Raw genomic sequence first — 27,070 nt, 5'->3', positions numbered from 1 at the left:
TAAGAAGTTTATGAGACATTTCTAGAATTCTCTTTGTTTGCTCTGTTCTCTAATTGGTTGTATTAGTCACATGCTATATTTCTTTGCCAGACTTGAAACAGAATAATTCCTCCATCTATTGAAACAGATTTTCTATGGCAATAACAGGCCACAGGAGGATTGTATTTCATCTAAGCTGCATACTAACCATATTTATATGTGTGTGTGTGTATATATATGTATATCTATATATATGTGTGTGTGTGTGTGTGTGTGTGTGTGTGTGTGTGTGTGTGATATATGTGTGTGGTATGTGTGTGTGTATATGGTGAGGTTTCATGCAATAAAGGAAGATGAATCAACACAATTCTGTCCTTCCAGTAACAATATTTAATAAGGATGGTACATCGTCTACAGAGACATTCATATATGCACCAGGTAGTACCATGATCAAATCTCTGTGTGTAAATGCAGTTGTATTTATATTTTTCTTTCTTTGCTGTTGACATCCTGCCTTTCTCAACTACAGCTAACACATTGGAAAGGAGGCAGTATAGTGTTGTCTCAACTGACCATGTTTTTGAAGAAAAATATTTACAAGTAGCTTTTTCCATTCTCATGGTTTTTTCTAAGAAAGCTTACACTGTGGGAAAACTTCCGTGAATATTAGTAAATGCTCTACTTTCACTAGAAACTGCTACTATTCAAGCATAAGTGATTGATATTCCTCATATCAAAGAGCATGAAATATAAAATTAGTTATAAAATGGCTTCAGTGCATGAAAAAAAGATTGCCTCCTACAATGTTGATGATATACAGGAATTTTGAATAGATTCATATTTCCAATCTCCTAAATGAATAGTTGACATTCCTCACCAAACAGATAGCCAGAAGTCCCATTGCATCCTGGGCTGCATCAAATGAAGTATGGCCAGCAGGCTGAAGGAAGTGATTCCCTCCTCCTGCTGGGCTCTCATGGGACCCCAGCTGGAGCACTGTGCTCAGCTGGGGCCTACAACATAAGCAGGACATGGACCTGCTGGACCAAGCCTAGAGAGGGGCCATGAAGAAAATCAGAGGGCTGGAGCACCTCTCCTATGAAGTCAGGCTGAGAGAGTTGGAGTTATTCAGCCTGCAGAAGACTCCAGGGAGATCTCACAGCACCTTCCCGTAACTAAAGGGGCTACAAGAAAGCTGGAGAGGGACTTTTTACAAGGGCATGTAGTCATAAGACAGAGGTTAATGGCATTAAGCTAAAGAGGGTAGGTTTAAATTAGGAAGAAATTTTAAACTGTGAGGGTGATGGAACAGATTGTCCAGAGAAGCTGTGGATGTCCCATCCCAAGAAGTGCTCAGGGCAGGACGCATGGGGCTCTGAGCAACCGGGTCTAGTGGGAGATGTCCCTGCCCATGGCAGAGGGGCTGGAACTAGATTCTCTCTAAGGTCTGCTTCAACACAAACTGTTTTCTGATTCTATGAAATATTAATTTTTTCAAGATGATCAAATATTTTTTACATCCAATTGTAGCATCACCTTAATCTTAGAGTTCACCTTAATCTTAGAGTTTTTAATAAAAGAGATATTTTAATGAATATTTTTACTTCAAGCTACCATATAAACAAAAAAAACCGCAACAAACTTTACCTTATTTCAAAGTGCCTACCTTTGTGCTATGTCTCCACAAATCAGTCCTCCACTAACTGTGTTTCACACAAGTATTTACAGAAGGAATTCTATCTGCAGGATGCCATTAATACAGTGCACTTCACCTTGTATTAACTTTCTTTTTCTCATCCTATATGTTCATATAAAATTCCCAGATGCAAATTATTAAAGATATTTTATCCAAGAGTAGGATTGTGCTTTTTGACAGATTATATGAACAGTTATTTTGGCAGCTTTAGAAATGCCCCTAGGTCAGTTGCTTGGTTAGACTGCTGATGCCCTAAGTCTCCTGTTTGTCATTTTCTTATAATTTATCTTCAGTTAGTAGCAAATTAGATCCAAAAAAATCATAACCCCACACCTACAAGACCTGTGCTTAACCACAAGTGCCAAGCATACCGTCTATGGAAAACCTTAGGTGTTAGCAAGAAGAATCTGAAGAGACACTGAAAGTAAGTATCTGAATAATATGTGAATTGCTTTGTTCACCCTTTTAGTTAAAAATACCATCAGAAAAAGAAATTAGAGGCCCTTGTGTTTTAATTCTGAGATTGCCAGAAAGTATCAGATATCATCTACATTTTAATTTTATTCCTTTACCCATTAAATGGAGATAACACTTCCTTACTCTATAGAAGGATTATCAATACAAATCAGTCAAGAGTTGTACAAAGCTCTAAAAATAAAGTTTCAAGCATGCATTAATTTTGTTTTCAGCCCTTGATCCAAATCTATAAAATCAAACAAAGTCCATAAATTCAAGGTAGATTTGCCTAAGAAGCGAGGGCAGCAGTTCAGTGCAAAGTGTACATGGATAAAAATCCACAAAGGAGCTATGAAGATGAAACATTGCTTTCAATTTTACCACACACCTTAAAAGGTCACAAACTTTTGAGCCTGGGAGACACTAAGAAAGAATAGGAAAGAAATATTTTTATTAGTTTAGTTGTGGTGTTTTTCTTAAAACCATCAAATAAATAGATACAAGTTTTTTACCAACTTAAATTTCAAGTTAGCATAGGGTCAATTCAAACTCTGCAACAAGGAGGGCATAAGATCAATAGTGTAGCACTTAAAAAAATTAAAACACTTTTCAATTTCTGATGATTTGTCAAAAATTCTTAATTCCATGAAAGCTACTTAAGGCTTTATTAAAATGAAGTTTAAAAAAACTCCATCCTTCTGTTGTTACCTGAGCTATTCAAGTGTTAAATGCACTCTTCCTAAATCTCTGACAGTCGTGAGAAGGAATATAATGATTCTACCTTATGTTTGTAAAATGTGACTAGTTACTTTTTTGTTGACTGTAAAGGAAGTCGTATTCTGAAAAACAGGATATTAAGGATTAAAAAATACACTACTAATCTGATTGTGCCATAAAGCTGTCAGATTTTTTTAATGGCTTGAAAAGAAAAAGAAACAATATGATTATCTAATAATCTTTCCATCCCTTACAGACAAGAAAAAACAGGTGTACATTTAAGAACTATTACATCAGGTTACCTGTTCAAGGATACAGTGGAGTAATGCTTAATTCTTTATCACTACATTAATTTTGAGTTGAGAACTTCACAAAAGCACATTCTCAACTTTGTTTCTAATCCAAAAGTGTACACACTCAAAGGAGAAAGTCAGCGGTTGTTTTCAACAGGGAAGTAACAACATTGGGGGAAATTCTCATGCAAAGGTCCATCTAACATAAATTAAGGAATTAAAGCCTGATGTGGACAACAGCCTCGTCAGCTGTTGATGCATTTTTCCATCTACATTGGATCAGTAAAATCTGACACAGACTTCGCTCCTCTAAAATACCTTCATGTATAATATCTGACAGCTATGGAAACTTTGCAATTAAGTCTAAGTCAAAAATGTGCTATTTTATTTGTTCAAATGAAATGTTCCAAGAAGATTGCATACTTCACGCCCCCCAAAGAGTATCTTTGACATACTACTGCCTAATTGAAATACGCAGGTATCTTCTCATTGTCTCAGAATTTCATTGGTAGCCAAACACAGACTTTAGGGAAGGTTCAAATACTGCTTTAAAGAAGAGTTTGTTTAATATAGAACTATTTCTATTTCAAATTGTTACGGTATGTTATGCTTTACAAGAAGCAATTAAAATTCAATATATTTGTTCTAGTTTCCAGGGTATCATCTGTAGATATATTTTGGAACCCTGAACAAATAAACATCATTAAACAGCACACACCATCCTTAACAGCCTTAGAGAAGAAAGCAATGATGATTACTTTTGCGGGTCGCAGTTGGCAAATACCAGCAGTTTTGCCTGGGGTGAGTGGCAAGGTGAAGTCATGAACTGTAGCTGCAGTCCTCTAATTGCTAAAATATGAAACATTTTGTATGTAATCTGCTAAATATAAAGTCTCTGAGATTTCCTGGGGTTTTTGGTGATCTTTTTAAAAATAATATACTATATGTTTATGTACAATGTGTTTTTAAAAGCAATGTAATATATATATTGCAGTTTTAGTATATGCTGTTCCTGTTCTGTACTAATTGTACCCTATCTTACGCATTTTAAGGAGTATCTTTTTTTTTGTCATTATTATTTTCACCTCCATTCTTAACTATTAAATGGATGAATATGGGGAAAAGAAATTGAAAGAAAACTGAGAAATGTATTTTGCAAATATCAGTATCTTTTTACTAATATTCAAACTTAATTTTCAGCAAACTTTCTATTTTACAGCAAACTGTCTAAAAGGTTTTGTTTTTGTTTTTTAATTTCCTACTGGATTATATATTTTTTAAAATTAGCCTACCAGATAGGCTAATTCTGATAATAAATATTTACCCTGCATCTTTATGTTAAGCTACATGGTACGCCCCTGTGTAGCTTTAGAAATTAATATGAAGCCAGCACAGTAGAGAGAGATATTTGAAGTTCAGAAGCTGCTGACATTGGGCATTAGAGCATAAGTAGGTCAGAATAAACACTTAACATTCAAATTTAAATATAATATTGTATAATACAAGAAGATCTATAGAGCCATAATGTCTGAATAAATTAGATATGATGATAATACTTCTATCGATTTCAGTCTGTTAAAATAATGAAACTGGATTACACAAATCAATTCTTGGAATACAACAAAAAAGCATATATTATTTGCTTTGCACATTCAAAATATGCTTTTCAAGTGAGATTGACTGTAACTATTTTGGACTTTAACTAAAAACAAGTGTTAATTTTCCCAACATCACCTAAAAAACAGGCTCATAGTAGTCTTTTTGTTATCTTACGGTTGACAAGCTTAACAGTCTTTTAACCATCTAACAAACAGCTTTCTCTGTGTGATCAATTATTTAAGCCTCTCGCTCTTACATCATTACTTTGCAAGGAGAGGAGGTGTTTCAATAGGAGGATCTACCATTAAAGACAATTAACAGGCACTCAGTTTCCTTTGGCAGAGGGAGTACACTCATGAAATGCTGTAAAACATTCAAGAATGGAGTTTCTGGCGATGTCTTCACAGTTATACAGAACTAAATATTTCATAACTTCTCGAAGTCTAACAAAAAAAAAAAGGCATTGGCTTTTCAGGCTGTCATGAATGATGTTTTGTTTTCCAACAAAGTGCTCAGTATATGTTAAATTATTTCTACTCCAGATGGGAATCAGACTGTACTCTTGAAATTATCCTGCTATAAAAACATTGAAAAGATTATGTTTGTCCAATATCACTACTACGGTCACTAAACAAAAATTAAGACTAAGGCATTTTTGAGAATGTATGTTACGAAAATGAGTGGTGATCCAGAACACAGAATATGATAAATCTGCAAAGCACAAAGCATGCATTCAAACCTGAAGTGTGAAGCAAAGAGGAATTTGCATTGTGAATGCAATAAAAACTGTAAATCAGTTCCTTAAAAGCAGAACAGTCTGAGTTAAGGGCTGCAGGCATCACAGCCTAACGGGGTGTGCAGAATACTACAGATTTCTATCCTGGCATAGCAAGTTAAAGATCTGCGATGGAGAGTCACACTCCTCTGTTGTTACCAGGAGGTAATTATACAACAGTATTTCTAATGATGGAGTCCCAAAGCAATGCTTCTCCTCTTCCCAGTGGAAAATATCTTTTGAAGCAAAGAGTGGCTGTGGGATTCAAGAGGAGGGAAAACACATACCATAAAATATAATTAAAAATTGTGGAGGCTGCCTATGACAAGAATAACCATAAAAAACAGATACAAACCAGCTGGCTGTTAACAACTCCTGAGTTATAAAAATCTTAACCTGCTGTAAAGCACTCAATTCGATTTACATAACCACAGAGCTGACATTCCTTTTAGGCTCCTCTGCTGGGGATTATTTTGACATGTTTTAAGGCAGCATAAAAAGCAACTGTGAAAGGAAGACATGTATCATCTTACATAAAAATTCATTCTCGCCTTAAGATTGGACTTACACGCTTTAATCCCAGCATCTTCACTGAAACTGGAAAATATCTTCAATGGCTACTGGTGATTCAATTTTATAACATTATCCCTTTGGTGCTTCTATTTTTGATAAAGTTGATAGTATATGTATACAAACAAAAAAAACAGAAAAAAAATCTATACAATCACAGAAGCTTAAGTTTTGCTAGTACTGCACAAAATATCAGGCACACTAGAATCCACTACAGAGAGCAGCACATCTAGTCTTAGATAGATTACGTTGCTTAAGATTGCAACTGGCCTTTGCTAAACAAGGAAAGCATTTCTTAGGAACGTAATGATGCAGACAGCATTTTACACAACTAACACAGCTTGCTGTAGGGAATTAAAATAAACAAAATAAAATAAAATCAATCTTACACTGAGTGAAGTTTTGATGTATAAGTGCTGGCAGCTTACATTGCCCAGAGCACAGAACGAGTTTTGCCATTTGATAATTTGCTTGATTCACTGTGCTGCCTCATGCAGGGCATTTTATGCCTGATTTATGTTTAATCGAGTCACCTGCTTAATGTTAAGGAGGGTCACAGTTAGATAGAAGGGTTACGACCATATAAGGCTTTCAACATCTTCCAGTTTGACATAAGAAATGGGTGTAAGTGTTAGAGGTCAACCTTTTTCTTTTATTTTGATTTAATGTTCTCTATGGAATATTGCATAAAACATTAATGCACCACAAAACCAATTTGATTCCCTTTTGAAATGCAGTAGGCAAATATGGATTAAGAGACTCAAAGCACAGACAAAATAAAATAAAAGCAATCTACAGTCTAAATGATCAAGTGTATGTGAGGGGTTTTTACGGCTTATGAGGTACATCCTTACTTATACAAAAATTAATAAAAGTTCTCCCTTTAATAGATAAGCAATCAAATTTATTCTGGTGTCTCAGAAAAAGAAAGACTTTAAAGACAAAAGGACCATAAACTTTTAATATAACTGAGGTGTCCGGGTTCATTATTCAGGCTAGGTGTTCATGCTTTTAAGCATACATATATACATATATATGATATTAGAATTATCAGCATTTTCTTTGCAATAATGATATGAAAAATTACATCCATATCTAATAAATAAAATAAGACGTGAAAAACTACTACCAACTAGAGAGCTTAGACAAATCTGATCTTTCTCTCAGTGTTTCAACATGCTGAAAGTACTGCAGGACATTATGAATTTTGATATGAAAATTCTCCCATATAGCACTGAAAACAAATAGAAATGGCATCAAATAAGGTATTAAAGATGTATTTTTAAGGAGGAACTATTGCAGTAAGGAAGTGCAGATGGAATTCAGCACTTACCAGTTTGGAGAGATTTATCAGTCTTTTAAGTGCACTAAAGTATGCACATGTTATGCCATGAACACAACTACCAGAACCCAATAACAGACACAATTCACAGTGAATTCAGAGGTATACCAGAAGTTTCAGTCCTTGGCTACAACGTGAATTGTTTGCCTGCTAAATTGCATGTGTGTGATACACAACTTCTTGTGCGAACGAAAAGAATAAATATTTCCGTTTCTTTTTATTACTATACCCAGAATACACTAAACTTCCTCAAATACTTTAAAACATGTCAATAATTTCCAAAGACTCATTTAACAGACAATGCACAGACATAGTTTTGCATCCACATATTTAAAATAATTTACCTACATCAACAGCTTCACCCAGCTAATTTTAAATTAACCTTCTAAAATTTAATCATTCAGACCAAACTCTTCATCTAGGTTGCCTATAGTCAATGAAGAGACACGGGCATTTCCAGAGGGTGATTCAAGTTGGCCTATTTTATACCGAAATGTATCACTCTCTAGAGATATCTGCTACTTTCCACTGGCTATGAAAGGAGATGTTAAGATTTCAACAGCTACATTTCAGACATATTAGCAGATGAATCTCCTCCTTGATAGCTAACTTCTTACACAGGTAAAGCTAGGGAAAATTTAATTCTTTTCTCAGATAGTAAAAATATAGTGAAGATATTTACCTGTATGCCTGCCATTTCTCTGGAAATGTAATCAATTTGCTGTTTCGGAATTTTATTTCTAGATATATATTTCCTTTAAAATTAGTTTTCTGCTCAGAAGAAAACTACTACAAAACTATGTCAACTTTATACTCTATTAAAACCATTGCTTTATAAAAGTTTAAAAAACCGTAGTCATAAAAAACCCAGAAAAATAAAGTAAGTCTCAAAATTATACATGCTTTGTAAGAAGAAAACAATTTATATTGAACACTCTTTCCTTCTTTCTTTCAAGTACTCTATGTTTACAGGAATATTTTTAAAATAGAACCTGATGGACAAAACAGAATAAAATCTACTCTGAATGCTACTAGTTCTCATACCTTCTATCTCTTTCTGTCAAACATTTTGCCAGTTTTTTTTTTCCCAGTTCTACTTCCTATTAAAATCAAATTAGAGAGGCAAACTGACTTCACAATATAAATATTCACCTTCTAATCAAAATCTCGATTTAATGCCAGAGTACATATTGCTAACAAATGCAAAGCACCTACAGAATTGAGTGCTCTCCAGCTGGATTATGGGCACAATCTGGCCCACATCAGCAGTAACTGGGTTATCAGTAGGAACTCTACTGAGCAAGACATTTAGCGATTGGTCCCACAAGTCATCACCATCTCTTGAATTAGGGGTAGGAATCAGCTGCAGAACAGGACAGCAGCAAATGTCCCAGGCACTTTCATATAATACAGAATCCACCACATCATTGGGCTGTTCACTGCTGCAAGAAAAACTTGAAAATATGAATTCATCAGAGCATAGAGTAAATCTAAAACATGCTCAGCATGATGGAGTTCCATTCACTTGAGTAAGCCTACAGGGATGATCCTCAGTGCTGATTATGGGCCTATTTATTTCATTTAGTGGAGCATACTAGTGAGGTATCTGAATTAGCACATTCACATCCACGCACTCATACACTACACAGAGGTATTAACTCTGGAATGGAAACTCCTTTGTCATGTTACAATAGCAATGCAACCAGGATGACAAGAAATAGTCTCTTATAGATTGTAAATATTCCCTTAATTCCTCCTTTCTAAAGGCAGTGGCAGACCAAAGAGGGAGAAGTATCTGAAACTATTTCCTACTTAGGAAAATCTGCTAGCTTTTTCTCTCCTTCTGGCTGTCAGGTCAGGCTGAAACTTTTTTAATTCTGTGCCCAGAAAGCTCTGTTCTCACTAGGACACACTCTAAATAAAGTGCTCTTACATAGTGTATTTCACCAAAAAAAAATTAGACGGCAAGAGCATGGAATAGTGTGGAATTCTGAAAGCCCCAGCATCAATGAGATGCCCACAGTCCACGCTGGTGAGAATTAGGCAATTTCAGCTCTATTATATCAAATGGTAAACTTATATTAAGAAAGAAAGAAAGAAAGAAAGAAGTTATTTTAAAAATAAACTGGCAAAGTGTTCTTAAGAATTAAAATTTTAAAAGAACTATGAAAAGTATCTTTATAGATTTTTAAACAGGATAGCGTTTGTGAACAGCCCTTTTTGATCCTGTGCACCAGAAACAGTATTTTCATGCTATGATAGAGATCTAACTCCACATTTAGCAAGTATTTTTCCAAGGATATGTTGTTGTAAACAAATACAGAGACAGCACAAGAAGGTATATTTGTCAAAATACGTGTGTTGAAATGTTCCTTTTTTTATGTCAGTTATACAAAGCTAGAGATTTGTCATTAAGCAGCCTCAGGGAGTGAGGCTTCTTCTTGAAGATGTATGCAGTATATATGAAAGAAAACCAATGCAATTCAAAACAATTACATCATCTGAAAATTTTCCTAGAAGCTGCTAGGAAGCAGGAGGAAGTGAAGAAAAAAAGGGGTAAGAATGCAGGCTTGTATTTTCTTCAGACATTTGGCAAATGAGACTTAAGAGGCCTTTAGGAGAAATTATGAGCTATGTCAGCACTGGAAATCCCTTTTTCTTTGCTATGTATTTATCTATCAGTGTTTAGTGTTTTTCATCTTTTCTTTAAAAGAACATTACTTAATGGCATTCCTCCCAGATTTACTAGAATAATAGAAGTAATAAATTTGTCAAGCTTGAAGCAACAGTATTAAGGTGTATAAAATGAATCTAATAATCTTGCCAAAATATAGTTACATAACTTGATTTAATTTTTGGTCAGCACTGAAGTGGTCAGGCAGTTGGATTACATGATTGTTGTAGGTCCCTTCCAACTGAAATATTCTATTCTATTTTATTCTAGTCTACATTTTATGCATATTGTAGGCCTAAAAGCAAAACCAAAAAGTGAAATTTAAGTGAACACCTTTATTTTGATTTTTGATATGGTGAAAACATAACAGTGTAAAGTAGGAAGGAACTTAAAGGAACAGAATTCAGATGAATCTCAAAATCACAAACTTTTGAAAAATGAGAGGAACGCTTCTCTTTAGAAGACAGCATAGTGGCCAAAATTTAGTCATTTAATCAAAACTATTCAAAGAAATGAGGAAGCTTCAAACCACACACCCTGATACCAATACCCTCTTCCCCAAAATAAATTGATTATGATAATCAGCTCCTAAATCTTTCACATCTTTGAAAAATTTGTTGAGATCTAGGTGACAGGATATCATAATAATGATAATGTGATAATAAGATAATGTGATTTTTGTATACAGTGTCAGGGCAGCAGAAACTATACCAAAGGAACAAATAAAAAGTGAAAGAATCAGATAGTAAACTCTGGTAGAAATAATCTCTGCAAGTAACCATAGGAACAATGCTATACAAAAAGCAAGCCTGAGCTAAGCAATGCGTGAGATGTTCGCATGTAATAACTGAGGATGAAATGAGGAGGCTTTTACTGGGAGCAGGCCACAGATGGATCCATGTAAAGTGAACAAATACAATTAGATCATGAATAATTCTAAAAGGAGCAATGAAGCAGATTCAAACACAACTCCAAAAGACAGCGTTATCTCAGAGGTTATATAAACAGTTCTCAATTACACAGCAAAACAAAAAAATCCCCACTTAGCACAAAATTTTTACACAAAGAAAAATAGGATTTTCTACGTGCAGACTAAATTCAGTTTCTGTGGTTTCACAGAATTAAAACAGTCCAAGATGTGAGACAGAAATTAAGTTAAATCCATTGGCAGTAACCTTCACCCAACTTGATTACAAGTTATATAAGGGCTACACTAAATATCCTTCCGTTTTGCCTATGTCCTACTTTAATCTGGGCTGCCTACTGAATCTATTAACTTACTTGATTACTTCATAAAAATAAAGTCTGAAAAATAAATAAAAGTTCTGAAAAGATACATCATTACTTCTAACATAAAATCCTGGTATTCTTTTTAACTTTTAAAGTGCCAGTCCATTGCCTAAAGAAAGTTCTGTGAAACTCTTGCCTGGTCAGCTAGACAGGATGAGGGAATTAAATATTTGGAATTAATGGCAAGGGAAAAAAATCTCAGGGAAAATCTTGTTAGTATTTACTGTTATTCCTCATTTATTGTTACTCTTTCCAGAAAAATTTCTTTTTTGTTATTAAAGGTTTAATTAAATAAATCTGAGTATTAAATGAAGTAGATTTGAGAAAGGAGATGGAAGAAGGATGATATATTAAAATACTCATTCTTACCAGAATTCTGTGAGTTTGTAAAGCACCATTTGCATAGTACAAAATGGCTAAATCTGTGCAATCTGGAATCAGCACTCATTAAGGAAAATGTCTCAAATTAGGATGAATTAAGAATTCAGGGGAAACTTCAAAATATGTCACAAAGGTGAGATTTCAGACCATTTGTAGAAATTTCTAAAATTCCTTTTCACATACAATGAAAGTAAATGTTTTCTCAGATCATGTGACTTGGAACTCAAGATACTTTGAGAAAATATAGTGTCTCAATATCAAGTTTATTATTTTGACCAATATAAACAAATTCACAACAGGTAATTTGAGCTGAGATTCCATTAAACAAATGGAAAACAAAACTCATCATAAAACACTGTAGTGGTAGTAATAATTACAATAATAATATCAAGAGTTTTCTCCCGGAGTAGAGAAGAAAGCAATTAAAGAATCCAAAAAAAGATTCCGCAAGAAATTTTATGAAAAAAGTCATCATCTTTAACACACAATGGACAAATGGTATCCAGCTATTGAACAGAAGGTGGAGAAATCAAGTTGCTTTTACTTAAACCAGAACTTCCAAATCAGAATTTTTAATTGCTTTCAGCTGCTTTTAGACCTCAGTAGTAATTAACTTCATTCAGCAGACATAAGTGCTTGTGTTCTAAAAGCCGGAGAGTTTTTGGCACTTGGTCTAATAAAAGATACAGATAAAACTTCCATAAAAACTTTGTCTCCACTTTCTTTAAACAAAAAACACATTAGAAACTCAACAAGACAGACATTCAACCTAGTAGTGATTTTTTAGTATAGCTACAGAAAATGTTCTGTAACTGGCCGTGGACAGTACAAGAAACAAAACTGACCAGGAACTCTTCCTTGGGAGAACATATGGATCATTTTTTTTTCCTTAGGTTGGGAAAGACTGTAATAAGAAAAAGATTTTGGATCTGCAGTTGAAACCTGCAGGATGCATGCCTGCCATCCAAGGTAAAGAACAGCTCTGAACTGTTTTTATTTATTATTAATTTATTGGCATCAATGTAGCTATGAAAGTCATATTCTTCACAGGAATCACAGCCTAAATAGTACAATCCCTTGCCCAGACTCTTCCTGGTGAGCAAGCATTTGGGAGGTTTTTTCATTTAACTTAAGAATGCCCTGCAATGTTAATACTAATTAACTTTGATTCTACATACATGTCAGCTCCTAACAGTCTTTCCCTAAAGAATTTTAGCCTGGGTGATAATAGAAATAAATTTTAAGAGAAATCCAAGAAATTTATATTGCATATAAGCATGTTCTTATGGCTGTACTTTTTAAAACTATCTGTATACTATTTCATAAAGATCACAAAAAGGATGCTCGCAGAAGCTAAAGTGCTGTATTTTTTGTCATTCACCTCTGGGAGTATGATGCCCTCAGTGTGTTCAGCATCTGTATATCTGAGACATCAAAACCTGAATATAACCTGAGCTTTCAACAGAGGAAAATAAATACTTCAAGAATTGTTTTGTCACACAGTCCCTGGGTTCACAGGAACCACTGTTTTCTTCCACTTGAATGAAATATTAATCTAGTAGAATCTTTTCAAAACAAATGGACTGATTGACAAAAAAATCACCTTTCTCTTCTCAAATGTTTACACTGAATATTGTTAGGATGCTGAAAATCATTTAGGGTTTGAGGGTTTTTTTCCTTTTCTTTGTAGTCTGGTACTTACAAAAGTAATGTAGTGTTGTGATGTAGTAAGTTACTTGGTTATCAAATCACCCAAGTTACATCATTCTTTTATTCCCATTTCATATACATTTATTAAGCAAGGTTACAGGGAAATTCTCTCATTTTTTGCACTGTGTTAAACAGCTTTTCTCACCATCTGAAGTCCCAGTTTAAGTGACATTACAGAGTCAGTACTCTAATGAAATAATTACATTTACATCTCTGTATACTGGATTGATGCATCACAGCATAGGTATTAAGGATGCAATTTACTGTCAAAGAAACCATAAAAGTGACTTCATCCTTTTTAGTAGAGAGATTGCTTATCTAAGATCGTATCCTTGATTTCACGGCTCCTAGCAAGGTAGGTCTAACAATCTGAGGCAACCACAAATGGAAATTATTGGAATACACAGCTGACATCAACTCAAGTCTCAAATTCTGTATTCCCACTATAAAGGCTCAACTCAAGTCTCAAATTCTGTATTCCCACTATAAAGGCTGGAAACATTCTTTTAAAAAATGCATGTGCAGAAGGAAATGCTACTCCATCAACTTTCCTCTTAGTAAGGGCAACTGGATTCAAGCTGTATGTATGGTCTTAATGCTTGTGACAGCAAACAGCACAATGAATACAGAGAAAAGGAAATTTCATAGAAGCATCCGCCCATTTAAAACACTCCTGACAACTTATTCTACTTCCCTTAGGCCAATCTAATTTCAGTTCCCCCTAACAAAAGGGTAGTGTTGACAAAACCTTAATTCTCAACAAAACTTGTTGGTACACTGTCAGACTATCTGCCATTTTTATGGATTTTGATGAGTTAAAACAACCCAGTAACATTATTAATTTCGTCTTAGTTTTCTTAGGAAAACTAGGGGCAGTTTCCCTTTCCCCAGCTTACTTAGTCCTAGCATGCTACTGTTTTCTTATCTAGAAACTAATACATCATTAATTGATAACCAACATCGTTATGTAGTAACAGTAACATTCTCCTCAAACTACGACTTTTCTTCCTAAATGTCAGGTCACATCTCTAACACTAGTAGCAGTATCAGGTTATTTGCTGACAGCTTGAACACAGTATCTCATTGTAATTAAGACTGGGCTGAAAAAAGATGATTTAAGAGTAATATGTAGAACATTCATAACTAAAAAATATTTCAGAAAAGCAAAAAATGCAGGCTCCTGTGCACATACACACTGTGGAAAGAGAATAAATCCTGAAAGATATTATATAAATAGCTGGTATATATAAATTTATACCAACATAGTCTTGTAACTTCTCAATAGTCATGAATTAATACACAACAGCAAACAAACTAGCTTGTAAATAAGCTGATTATACCAATTCATAAAGAACTTCTCTCCCTTACCTCCCCTTTTCTCTCTTTCCTTCTTTCCATCAAGACAGCTACTTCCCCAGTTTCCATCCCTCTCTGCGTCTGTAATTGCTGTCTCAGGCAAACAGCACACAACCAACATATCTATCTATGTCTGCATTTTGAAGGAATAAGACAAGTCTTCTCACATGAAATGAGGTTTTCAAACTGAGCATCTGGAATGCATGGAAACTGAGACTACCAGCTCAGCTCTTCATAAACCATAAGATCTTGGAAGCAGTTCCAGGAGCAATAGCCTATGGATTGGTTTCTGTTTGCAACACAGTTCATCAGCACATGAACCGTTACAAAATGTGCTCAACTTCACATCACTAAACAGTTCTGACACTGATTGCCAAACAGGAAGGAGAATGTTAGGCAATTCTCAGATGATATGGAATCAAGTTTGAATATTTGGCCTTGTAATCCCAAACTTGAACCAGAACAACCTTCCTTTTCAAATACCTTCTCCCAGTTAAGACTACTTTATGATAACTCTAATATATTGCACAGGAAAACATTAGTAACAACAGTGCACTGTGAACAGCTGAGACTGGATTCATTACAATTCTGATAGCATGCTATTGAGCCTTGTACAATTCATGCAGGCAATGTTCCTAGAGCTCTAAGTCATAAGGACAATTCACAGTGGCCAGTTGTCCTTTGAAAACTACATTCATAGAACTATAGAATCTGCTTAGTTGGAAGGGACCCATCAGGATCATCAAATCCAACTCTTGGCCCTGCACAGGACACCCCAAAAGCCTGAGAATAAATTAATATAGTACTTAGCTAGTTAAGTTTTTTCCTTGAGTTGTAGTCTTCTAAAGCTTGCCAGATAAAATAATGCTTCTTTGCATACTTTTCCTGAAAATACCAATTACTTAAGTAATTGGTATCATGTATCATATGACACATCATATAACAAAAACACTTGGGTACCTGACTTATGTTCTGGAAATTCCCTTCATATTTAAGTCCTTGCATGAAATCTGCAAAACTCCACAGCAGACAGATTGTTCTTAACCAGGAGACAATCATATTAAATAATGACATTTGACACTGCCTTCCCCAAAAAATCCAAACTGAGCAAAAAACATTAAGCTGCAGTTTTTTCCTGGACTTTAGAGAATCCCCAAATATATGGTAATGAAATCACAGACCATAACTTTGGAATATATAAATTTGAAGGGGTATTTTCATTGAACACAAATCAAATTTAAAGTCAAAAGACAATCATTCACCCTTCATTGAGTATGTCATGCAAGGACATAAGTAGTCTAACTCTACAGGAAAGGAGCTGGGCACCCCCATAACTTTCAGGAACTTCACGTGGTCGTGATGATGCAGAACTATGTCAGCAACATGACAGGACTGAGCTGTGTATCAGACTTTGCTGTGTTCACCCTAAGAACTACCATCTCCCTATTTTGCTACAACAATTCTATTTTGCTACAGCAAAGGGCCTGAAGTGTCTGCAAAGATGTTATTCCAAATTCAACAGCTCAGGTTCACTTCTAGTGGCAGCATTTAACAAAATAATACTCTGTTTTTCATGTTTAAAATGACAGTGTGTTGCTTGCTCTACAAAAGGTTCATTTTGAACAAATTAAGAGATTAAGTGATTTGGAATCAAATTATTTTGGCTGAACATTCTCACTAAAAAGCAGGAGTGGGTGGAAAACCAACAGGTTTATTATATGAAAAAGCTGTAAACACAGGATTATGATTATCTTGATGCTTTTCTGTTTAAAGACTCTGCCTGAAAGCTGAGCAACAAGAAAATCTCGGTATAAACCACAACTTAGAAGCTTACAATTTGAATAACTTAATTTTAAGAAACAAACAGTATATTGTGCAATATACATATTTTCAAATTTTTTTTCAATTACAAATAATAAAATGTTGGGATTCAGAAAACTATAGAAGCACTTCCATTACTAGGTCCTAATGTAGTCACTGGAAACTTCACCACTTATCTGCCTTTAAAATAAGGTTTTAATTGCTTTCTTTTGTATCAAGAGTTTGGTGTTTTGTTTGGTTTTAATTTTATTTCAGTTTACACGTTACTTGTTTTACAGAAAACTGTTATGATAACAGACTGTTAATTAAATATTGTTCTGAAAAGTGAGGAGCTTTTTCTCCCAAGGTGTTCAATATACTCCTACTATTTGAAACAAGAAACTGGAACTGGGGACAGAGTCCCTTCCAAAGTCAGAAACTTTTTCTTCTTTTATGATCATGCTAAATCCAGCCTGAAAAGCTGCCTATATATGAAAATCATCACATATCATTAAAGGCTTTTCTATTATCTTCTAGTAGTTCATCTTCACAGAATATGGCCATTCAACTAGGATCCTACATAACTGCTACAGGAATAGCATTCTTATGGTGAAATTCAGCAATCAGTATGATTACAAACGTAGCTTTCAGAAGGCAAAACTATTCTGTGATCCAGGAAGAAACAAAAAACTTTTATCTCAGATTTTCCACTAAAAGGTAATAAATCTGTGCATATCACAACCTAATACTGAGTACTCAAAAGAGACAAGTAGAAGAGAGGATTCACTAGCCTATAACTAAAGCTTAAAACTTAAATAACTTCACTCAGTTTCTTTTTGAGTACCTTGGGCATGTCAAGGTACATGACTACCTTAGCTGCTTAAATAATTAATCCCAGAGTCTCTTTTGAAGTGAACCAACTTGTTGCCTTTACATCAAAAAGGCTGGGAGCATTTCTGGAAACAGTTCAATCTAGGGAGGCTCTCAACAGGCAGTGGGTGAACCTGCATGAGCTGTGACTCTGACTTACACAGTTTTCCAACAGTATCTTTTAAACTTTAAATATATGTAGTGTTGTATGATACAATGTTGCAAAATGTATAAGTTCTTAGTGATTAAAAGTTATTAACACAAAGGGTTCCATTTCTGCAAGTAATTCTTGGTTTTAAAAAGATTTTATGACTGAAAAATGAAATGGACTCACTGGAATTTAAAATTAGTGAGCTTCCAGAAGCAGTTTTCAGTGATAAATCCTCTTGTGATAAAGTAGAATATAGCTAGCTGTTCAGTGGGATGATAGTATGACAAAATTATGACTGTTTTCAGGAGATGACAGGTGGCCTGAATTACACCTTAATTATTATTTTTAAAACTATGAAAAAATACATTTACAAAATTGAGTCAGTTTATTTTTCCACTGATACATCAACTAGTGAACATGACAGAAGCTTTCACATTAATTATAACGACTATTTCCTTAATGAAGTGCAAAAATGTTTTGTGTAATTTGTTCAGTCTCTTGAATTAGGTTACAGTTTGTCACTCTCAAAGCAGGACTTTGTTGCTTATTCCTACAGTAAGTTAGTTCAGCCCCAACAGATAACCAGCTTCTCATCCTATAACACCAATCAAAACCAAGGTTAACGATAAAAATGATTTAACACTTATAACCAAAATACTGTGTTATCATGGAATGTATTTTAAAATAAGTAAGCAACAGCACTCAGTTTTATCAATGTGTATCTTTTTAACCAACACAGAATCTCAGAATATTTAATCCCAGTGCATAAAATAAATACTTGAATAATAGATTTGCTTCTCAAAATTACTAAGTAATTCCAATTTATAGTTTCTAGCCCCTGGAATACTCACAGAAATCAACTCTATTAATTTCAGTAAGTTAAATATATTTTTAAGGCCTTACAGGATTGAGACTGTCAGGAGGAAATACTTCTAGCTACAGATTTCATTTCTTGGCAATATGATGTGGATAGAGTAACAACGATAATTATATTCTAACCATTCTTTCAGTCTGCCTAATACAACATCAATAACTATGAGCCAGAGAAAATGAAATTATTTAATTATGTGATTAATCTTTCTTTAAAAACCAAATAATTTCATCATCTACTTAAGTAAAAACATTACCACACTTTATCAATTGCTGCATCTGTGAATGACGCTTGCCCTCCAAGCCGAAACAATCCATACAAAACCTTTCAACTCTCTCCTTACTCTAACTCCCCATAAAAATGCTTTGTGGTGCAAAGAATTTTGTGCAAGATGGAAGTTGGTATATACTTATATGGATTCAGACCCACAGCAAGAGAGAAAATAAGGATGAGATTAGAAATTACATCTTCAGATTACCACTTAAGAAAAGAAAAAGAACGGTTTAATAGAGGAGAGCAGTTATAATTCATGCACATGAAACATTTTAGAGGAAGCTTAATATCCTTACACTGGAACAGTCTGGATTCATATTGGAATAGTTACACAGAATCATAAAGCAACCTGTTTAAAATAATAATAATAGCAACAATAATTACTCAGACTAATTTAATGTAAAAGTAATGTAATAAATAAAACGCTTTGAAATTACTTTTTTAATTGACAAAGATATATCTATAGATATATATCAATATATGAAGGAGCATTCTTATCCCACTCTATGTCAGCAATTTCCAAAAGCACTTTATATTCTCATTTTATCTTTGAAAGATGCAGTTCCTGAAATAAGCACAAGAGATTGCAGTTACTCATTTTGTCACCTGTAGGTTTCAGACTCAGTAGGCCAAGTTGCAAAAGAATTAAGCAAGGAGTTTTAAAAGCAGCTTCAAAACCCAAAATACTGAAGAATAATTATCAAAAGAATTAGAAAAGTGAAAAAAAAATTGCTTTTTAAAGTTTGTATGAAAAACAAAGGAAATATCACTTTATATGTTATATAGCTACTCCAGACATAAAAGTAAAAAGGTATATCATACATTCAGGATATACAGCACTTTTCTGATTGATCACAATTACAATCATCCAATGTTTCAACTTTAGACAACTTTTGAAGCATATTAGCCAAGAAAAGATCTGCAGTACACAGAGACATCAGATCAAAGTTAACTATGATGAGCCATACATTCTCGGAAGGATTTCAAGGTGTTACCTAGATAAGCTGGAAACGTCAGTACAACTGTTTGAGCCTACATCAAATTCTTCTGACTACACAATTTGTAACATAGGCAGATTTTACTTCTCTGGACAATTTCTGAAGCTCTTCATTTCCTGTTATTACACATTTCTCATTTTGTCACACTATCAAAGGTCCTACATATTTATTTTCACAAAAATAAGATTATCTTTTGTGAAGTGACCAGTCTTCTATAAATTTGGGAGCATTCTGTAAATTGACCTTAATGAAAGACAGTGGATAGATCAGCAATTGGGGGTAATATTTAATTGCAATAAAACGGACAGAATATCTACTGATGGGTGATCCTCACTTCTTCAATTTATAGTTCATTAAAAACATGTGAAATATTATATCCTTTTTCTCTTTTATTTTCCTTCTGTATACCATTCCTACATCTCATCTTAGTCCCCAAATACTTTCATAAAGGAAGTTAATTCTAACTGATGATGCAATGCTCTCTAGATGCATTTTCAGAGTTTATATCAGTGATATAAAATATTTTCAAGGGTTCCTTAATTTGGCCTCCTACAAAAAAAATACAGTACTGGAATATCACGAGAAATCTCAGGATACAGCTTAATACCAGCATTATTTACACACATAAATGATGCATGCAGAACCAGTCATCTCAGAAATCAAAATTTCCTCCTTTAAATCTCTCTTTCAGTATTATGCAGCACATTTTGAAAAAAGGGAAATTTTCAAGTAAAAATCATGTATTAAATCATAGCATCGTGTATCCTGGATATACCTAATAATTGCAGACCTCTATACTTAAAGAGCATTAAATAGCACATAATTGTTTGTGTGATCACTTATACTTTCTTGTAGGCAGGAAGGAAACTTAGTTATTACACTCAGATTATTAAATCAATCAGAAAGTTTAAAAAGAAGAAGTTATTACAAAGAAAAAAATAACAGAGAGAGAGGGGGTAGGAAGCACTTAATAGTCTGGTAATTTTATTTTTTTTCTTAAAGCTGGATGCTAACAGGAAATTCACACTTCACAAACTTCTTGAATTAAGAACCATCTTTTGGAACTCCTGACATTTCAAGAAAGACTGAGAGAGCTGGGACTGTTCAGCCTGGAACAGACATGGGGGTATCTTTCTAATGTGTATGAAAACCTGGTAAAGACAGAGATGGAACCAGACTTCTCAAATGTGGCCCAACAAACACAAAATAAATACAGGAAAGTCCATTGAAAGTCCATTGAAAAAAAATCCAATATTATTATTAGAGTAGTGAACCATTGTAACAAGTTGCAAAGAGACATCACGGTGTCTCTCTCCTCAAAGATACTCATGGAATCTCAAGTGTACCCAGCCCTGAGCAACCTGTTCTGAGTGATCTTTTACCAGCAGAGGCAGGGCTAGGTGACCTCCAGTGGTGCCTGACAACCTCAACTAGTCAGTGGTTATTCAGAAGTTTTCTTTATGTACAGTCAAAATATGGAGTAAAATTTTACAATTGGAAAGATTTTTCTTGTACCAACTAATGTGGCAGCACATAACAATCGCACTACATCATCTACCGCAGTTATCGCTATCTTTTCTTTGTAGGGCTCTTACAGTAGTTTTGGTACTTATTTACAACGTAGACCCACAAATTGTCATTGTTTTGAACTCATAAGATCAGACTGTAAGTCTATTTTTATACTTGCCTGTCTATAAAATGCCGGAATGACTGTCATGTAGCACTGCTGTCATGATGCTCTTTATCTTTGCTGAAACTTTGCATACCTAATGGAACAATAGACCCCAGAGCTCTCTTTTATCAGAGTTATTGTTTACATTTTTTGTCCTGTTTGAGACTCAACACTACCACAATGGGAAAAATATCATACCACTCCTTCTATTGTGGTAAGCCATGTAATGTGAAACCGGTTCAAATGTGATAGCAATTGCATTTGAACCTTTCTTCTTTTGCAAGAGACTCACAAAGCATTACCATCCAAAGTGGATTTGATGAATGATAATCTCACATATGCCTATTTTCTTTAATTTTGAATTATTTTCTTCTATTTTTTTTCAATCATCATTTTTAAAAGACTTGCATCTGGTTTTGTGGGCTGATACTCTAAGAAATTGGATCTCTGGTTTTAGTACCATATATTTTTATTGTTAACTTGTTATGACCAGCTTTAAAGGACTAAAGAAGAATTGGATACTTTTAGGCATTAGTTGTGGTTTTAAACTGCTTTCTTAAAATAAAAAATCAAGAGGTGATCTGCTCTTAGATATTAACTGTAACACAAAACCCCGAATGATACTGTTGACAAGGTTTCTTTTCCTGTCTCCCTTTTTTCCGCCTGCTTATTTGTCTCTGACTTCTTTCATCTCCTTCCTACTTTTCACATGCAATTTTTTCTTTGATATTTTTTTGCCTTACTTCCCCCAAATAATTTCCCTTTGCTTCTGCAATTTTTGATCTCTCCCTCATGAACATGAATGTTTCCGCCCAATAAAAACTTTCATTCTCTCCCCACATCTACGATTCTCATGTTGCATTCACTCTGTACAATCTTTATTTTCTATACAAGATTTTATCCTGTAAATTCTCTTGTATAAAGTATTTCAATCCCCTTTTTTTTTTTTTTTTTTTCCTGATCACACCTGCCCAGACTACTACTGTGAGTTCTACTTGCCTGACACTTTTCCATACTCTCCTTCATCCCTCTTTCCCTCTCCTTATTTTATACCTCCTCTATACCTCTCTCCTACCCATCTTTGTTGTCTGACCTCCCTTCATTTCTTCATTTTATCACTTCTCTTCATCTTTAAAAAACTTTAAATTTCAAATAAAGTATTTCTAACTATGTGTCTATCTCACCATGTAAAGCAGCTCCTGAGCCTAAGACAAAGTACAGCTCCCCTTCTGTCCACTGAGCTAAGCCTTCATCACTTTCCTTCTTCCTCCAGATAAGACATTTACATTCAAACAGTTTCTGATATTTGTTGTTTCCTGAACTGAGCATTTCTTTTGAGAATGTTAGTCATCTGTGATGAAAATCATGCCAAGAATCATGTTTGTACTTAGAGAGATGTGATCATGGGAGTTCATTGGGCATGAACTCAAACATCCACCCATCATCCGGTCCACAAGATCAAGTAATCTTCCTCTCTATTTGATCTGTCTAGTTAATGATTTTTTCCTTAGAGAAAATCAGTGTTAGAGACTGAGCCATGCAAATAAGCAGGAAATAACTGGGCAAGAAGTAGAAGCTCAGGTGGTCTCTGCTGAAACAAGTCCCAGAGTTTCATTGGTCTGTAATATGAAGAGAGAGAATGTGGCACCACCAGCAGCTTGATTATTGGGTGCCTCCATCTTTGGGCGGCTGTTCATGTCCTCCCTGCCACACAGCCTTTCTTAATTTAACTATGTTCAAGAGCAAGTCACAGGAGATGGTACAGTAACTTTCAAAAGAAAATAGTAGTATGAGAAACAGATTGTTACAGGACTTTATATTAGTGTAAAGCCTCAGGAGACATATCAAAAATAGAATTTCAGGATGAAAAATTAAGAAAGACATGTGTGCAGCATGGAGTTATTTTAACTAACTCAGTTTCTTCAGGCAACTATATTCATGATGACATTATCTAATGAAGCAAAGCAGCAAAAAAAAGCAGAAGATATCTGATCTATTAAAAATGAATAGGGAGATTATTGTCTAATGATAGGTAATTAATGCTTTGAAAGGTTTTTGCTTATAAAGAAAAAAAACAGGGGGAAACAATTCATAAAGGATTATTATTTGTTCAGTTATTTTGAAGTACTAAGCTGCCACAATTTCCATTACATACAACATGTTTGTGTACCAATAGTGTGACATTAGGGGAACTATTGTGATATTTGTCTGCTGCTTTCCTAGACTGTTAATCTATTAACAAGTGGATATAAGCCATGAATTCAAATGATTGCCCGTGTGAAGGTGTTTCTAGCGATCCTACCTGTTGGCGGGATGATTCCAGGAGACATTAGGCCTGGGACAGAATGTGGCATGATATGAGAATTTTCTGGGGAGGTGACACTTTGAGTCCTCTTAGGAGGCCTTCCAGGTCTAGAACTGAAACAAACAAACAAAAAAATTTTTACAATTAAGCTGTTGTCTTACATATCATTTCAAAGTTGTTTCAAGTGGTAACACGGACTGTAAATAAATTTGTTTCAAGGACGGTTGCTTTTGCAGTTAGATGTAATAGACTTCCATCACTAATTAGATTACATGCTGAATTCATTTTCCTCATTGAAGATCAGCCGCTCTTGATGCATAATTCATAGCCTGCACCTCGTTACCTGCTTCTTCATATTAATATCTATACACAGTTTGAATTGCCTCGTTTGCATATGCTAAAGTTCTGCATGCAGCCTTCAGCACGAAAATTATGCACTAACTTGTAATAATTATTACAGTCAGCCTGCTATTGATTTATGAGACTTTTAAAAACCAAATATGTGTAGTACTTGTAATGAATGATATTTTAAGGTTCTTCAGGAAATTAAAAGGCAATGGCTGCCTAAGGAAATGTTCTGCTTGTTTGATTTAATACTACAGTTAGCTGGGAGGTGGAATGAAAGAGTGATTCAGACCTATAGCACATTTTTCGATGATATGTTTTATTACTTCGCACTGCTAGCCTGATATCTAGATGATAAATGACAATACATATCTAATGTGTGAAAAGGTCTTGCAATTTCTTTATTTTTTGTCATTTAAAAGATAAGTCAAGTTATCATTTAACCCTTATTCTATTTAAAGTGAAAATCTCACTAAGAGACCTTACTTTAAATATACTACTTTATGTCAGAAAGGACTCGGAATTATTTGTACGATATTGTTGAGCAAAAGGCATCACAGCAGCTCTCACATGTGTCCTGTATGGAAAAACAAAGGGCTTCAGGTTTAAGCACTCCTCATCTGTTAAATCCTCACATACACAACTTTCCAACTCCTGGGCTGCCTCAGTAGCGCACAAATTAGAGACGGATGACAATGAAAATACTTATTGCCCACTTATATACAAATATGTACCTGCTCATACAATATATATCCAAAGGCTTGTATTCCTATGTACAGATCATAGCATGGTACCACTGCAACATCCTGCAATTGCTCATTTAGAGGACATTGTGGAATAACTTCACAGAATAAGGTGATGTGCTGCTCTAAAACTGCAGTGTTAACTTATGATCTGCCAAACACTTGAAGTTCTTAATTTGCTTCAGAGCAAGAAAGAAAAGAAAGGTGGGTATGAAAGGTTTTCCTCCTTAGGTCCTCACATTAACAAAATTCTAATCAGGAATAATGGCATTTCTAGCTATGCTGGGTCTGCAGAATGAGGCAGATAATAAAACACCTCTGTTTTCTATTCATATTAGTGTCTATTGTGTTTGGAAATACTTTCTTTTTTTTCTTTTTTTGGCATCTTCTACAACCTAACTTTAATAAACCAAAAACAATCAAAGTACAGAGTATTTTCTTGAAGTTTAATGACTCAAGGCATTGAGTCATTAACCTTAACTGATCATTAATTCCTAACTTAATGTCCTGAGCTGAGGTCATTATTAAAATTATAAGCTTGGTAATTTCTTTGATTGGTTTGGCATTTTTGGTTTTCTTTAGTGTAAACAAAATTGTCATATGTTCAAAACAACAAGAAAAACAATTGTAGAAAAAGAACATTGTCTTATTCCAGCTCAGAAAACCAAATTAATGTCTTCGGATTTTCTTTGATATTTCCACTGTGATTTACAATAAAAATAAATATACCATGAATACACATAAAACTGAACAAAACATTATAGACAAAAATGATCTGATTTAAATGGAGTGTTTCTAATATATTCACCCACCAAAAAATGCCAGTGTGTAGGAAAACTTTAATGGCTTCATTTAAGTATCTATGATGAAGTACTCAAATTGCTATTGCGATATGACTATTGAAGGGTCTGACAGCAGCATAACAGAACACAAGCAATGTGGCACAATGCACAATGTACCAGTAACTTCCAGGTCTTTATAAAAAGCAAGTTCACACCTGCAAAGACTCTCTTTGATGTTAACTACCAAATGTAGCCATGGTGAAGCCTGGATGCTTTTGTCTTTGATTTTGAGGAATAAAACCACTCCTCTTCAAAGCCTAAGGGAAGACAGTCATGGACCAAATCTCTAAACAAAGGTCAGCAGCAAATTATAGGTGAGTGATACTGAAATACCCAAGGCAGAACTCCTCCTTTGGTCACCTTCTAGAATCAAATTGCTTGTGCTATTTTGTACAAAAGCAGCGGGGGGTTACACTCAAAGCCATAAATGAGTCCAGCAACCCAACTCCATTCCATGATTTATTCCGAAATTTACCAAGTAAATGTTTTCATAAAGTCCTAAACTTTCAATTCAAATATTACAAATTATATTTCACCCAGTAGATGGTTGGGCACTGGAAGAGGTTCCCCTAGGAAGTGGTCACTGCACCAAGCCTGGCAGTTCAAGGAGTGTTTGGACAATGCTCCCAGGCACATGGTGTGACTTGGGGATGGTCCTGTGCAAGGGTCAGGAGCTAGACGTGGTCTTACAGAGCCATTCCAACTCAGCTTATTCTGTGATTCTATTTAAATGAAATTTCTGAGAAGGAAACCTATTTAATACTGATAAAAATTTTAAGTGACACTAGATCCAATCTACTATTAAAAGGAATTTACCTACTCAAGAAACATCATTTTTTTCCTAATAACAAGGCAGAAAAACACTGTAAGACAAATTAAGAATTATTTCTTAAGGCTTGGAAGATCTGATTTAGAGGCATGGTAGACTATGCAATACATAATTAAAATGAATATATCTAATTGTCCTTAATAACTGGTTGAGTAGCAATACTTGACTTAATTTGTTAGTTGTCATTTGTTAAGCGTTTGTTTCATTAACCATAGTACTAACTTGAAATACTACCACTTTGTAAGATTAGTTTTCAAACTATAAGAATTGCAAGAATTTTATATGAATCATTACCAAAGTCATGGGGAAAATGGCATAAAAACAATACTTTAAAAAATAATCACTTTGACTAGAATTGAAAACTCGCATGTTGTTTTGTAGTTCATTATCATTTTTATAGCTATATGATAAACTCTTTAAAAAAACATCAAAAGCATAGCAAATTAGTTTAACTATCATAAACAGGACGATAAAAATAGCTTAATAAATCATTTTGTTGGTATTTTTCATAAACTCTAGTATAGTAAAGACCT

The 27,070-nt window shown here is 34.4% G+C and overlaps 1 protein-coding gene across 8 annotated transcripts in view; it reads right to left on the bottom strand.

Moving 5' to 3' along the window:
• DACH1 (dachshund family transcription factor 1) overlaps window positions 1–27,070 on the bottom strand; it is a 354,099-nt gene that overhangs the window by 180,962 nt on the left and 146,067 nt on the right. For all 8 annotated transcript variants that reach the window (XM_030948579.1, XM_030948600.1, XM_030948611.1 and 5 more), the window contains exon 2: window positions 23,776–23,891. In XM_030948579.1, coding sequence (XP_030804439.1) covers window positions 23,776–23,891 — 116 coding nt within the window. The remainder of the gene's footprint in view (window positions 1–23,775; window positions 23,892–27,070) is intronic.

The sequence above is a fragment of the Camarhynchus parvulus genome, chromosome 1 (assembly GCF_901933205.1).
Source record: "Camarhynchus parvulus chromosome 1, STF_HiC, whole genome shotgun sequence".
NCBI lineage: Eukaryota > Metazoa > Chordata > Aves > Passeriformes > Thraupidae > Camarhynchus > Camarhynchus parvulus.
This window is presented reverse-complemented; position numbering and strand designations above follow the sequence as displayed.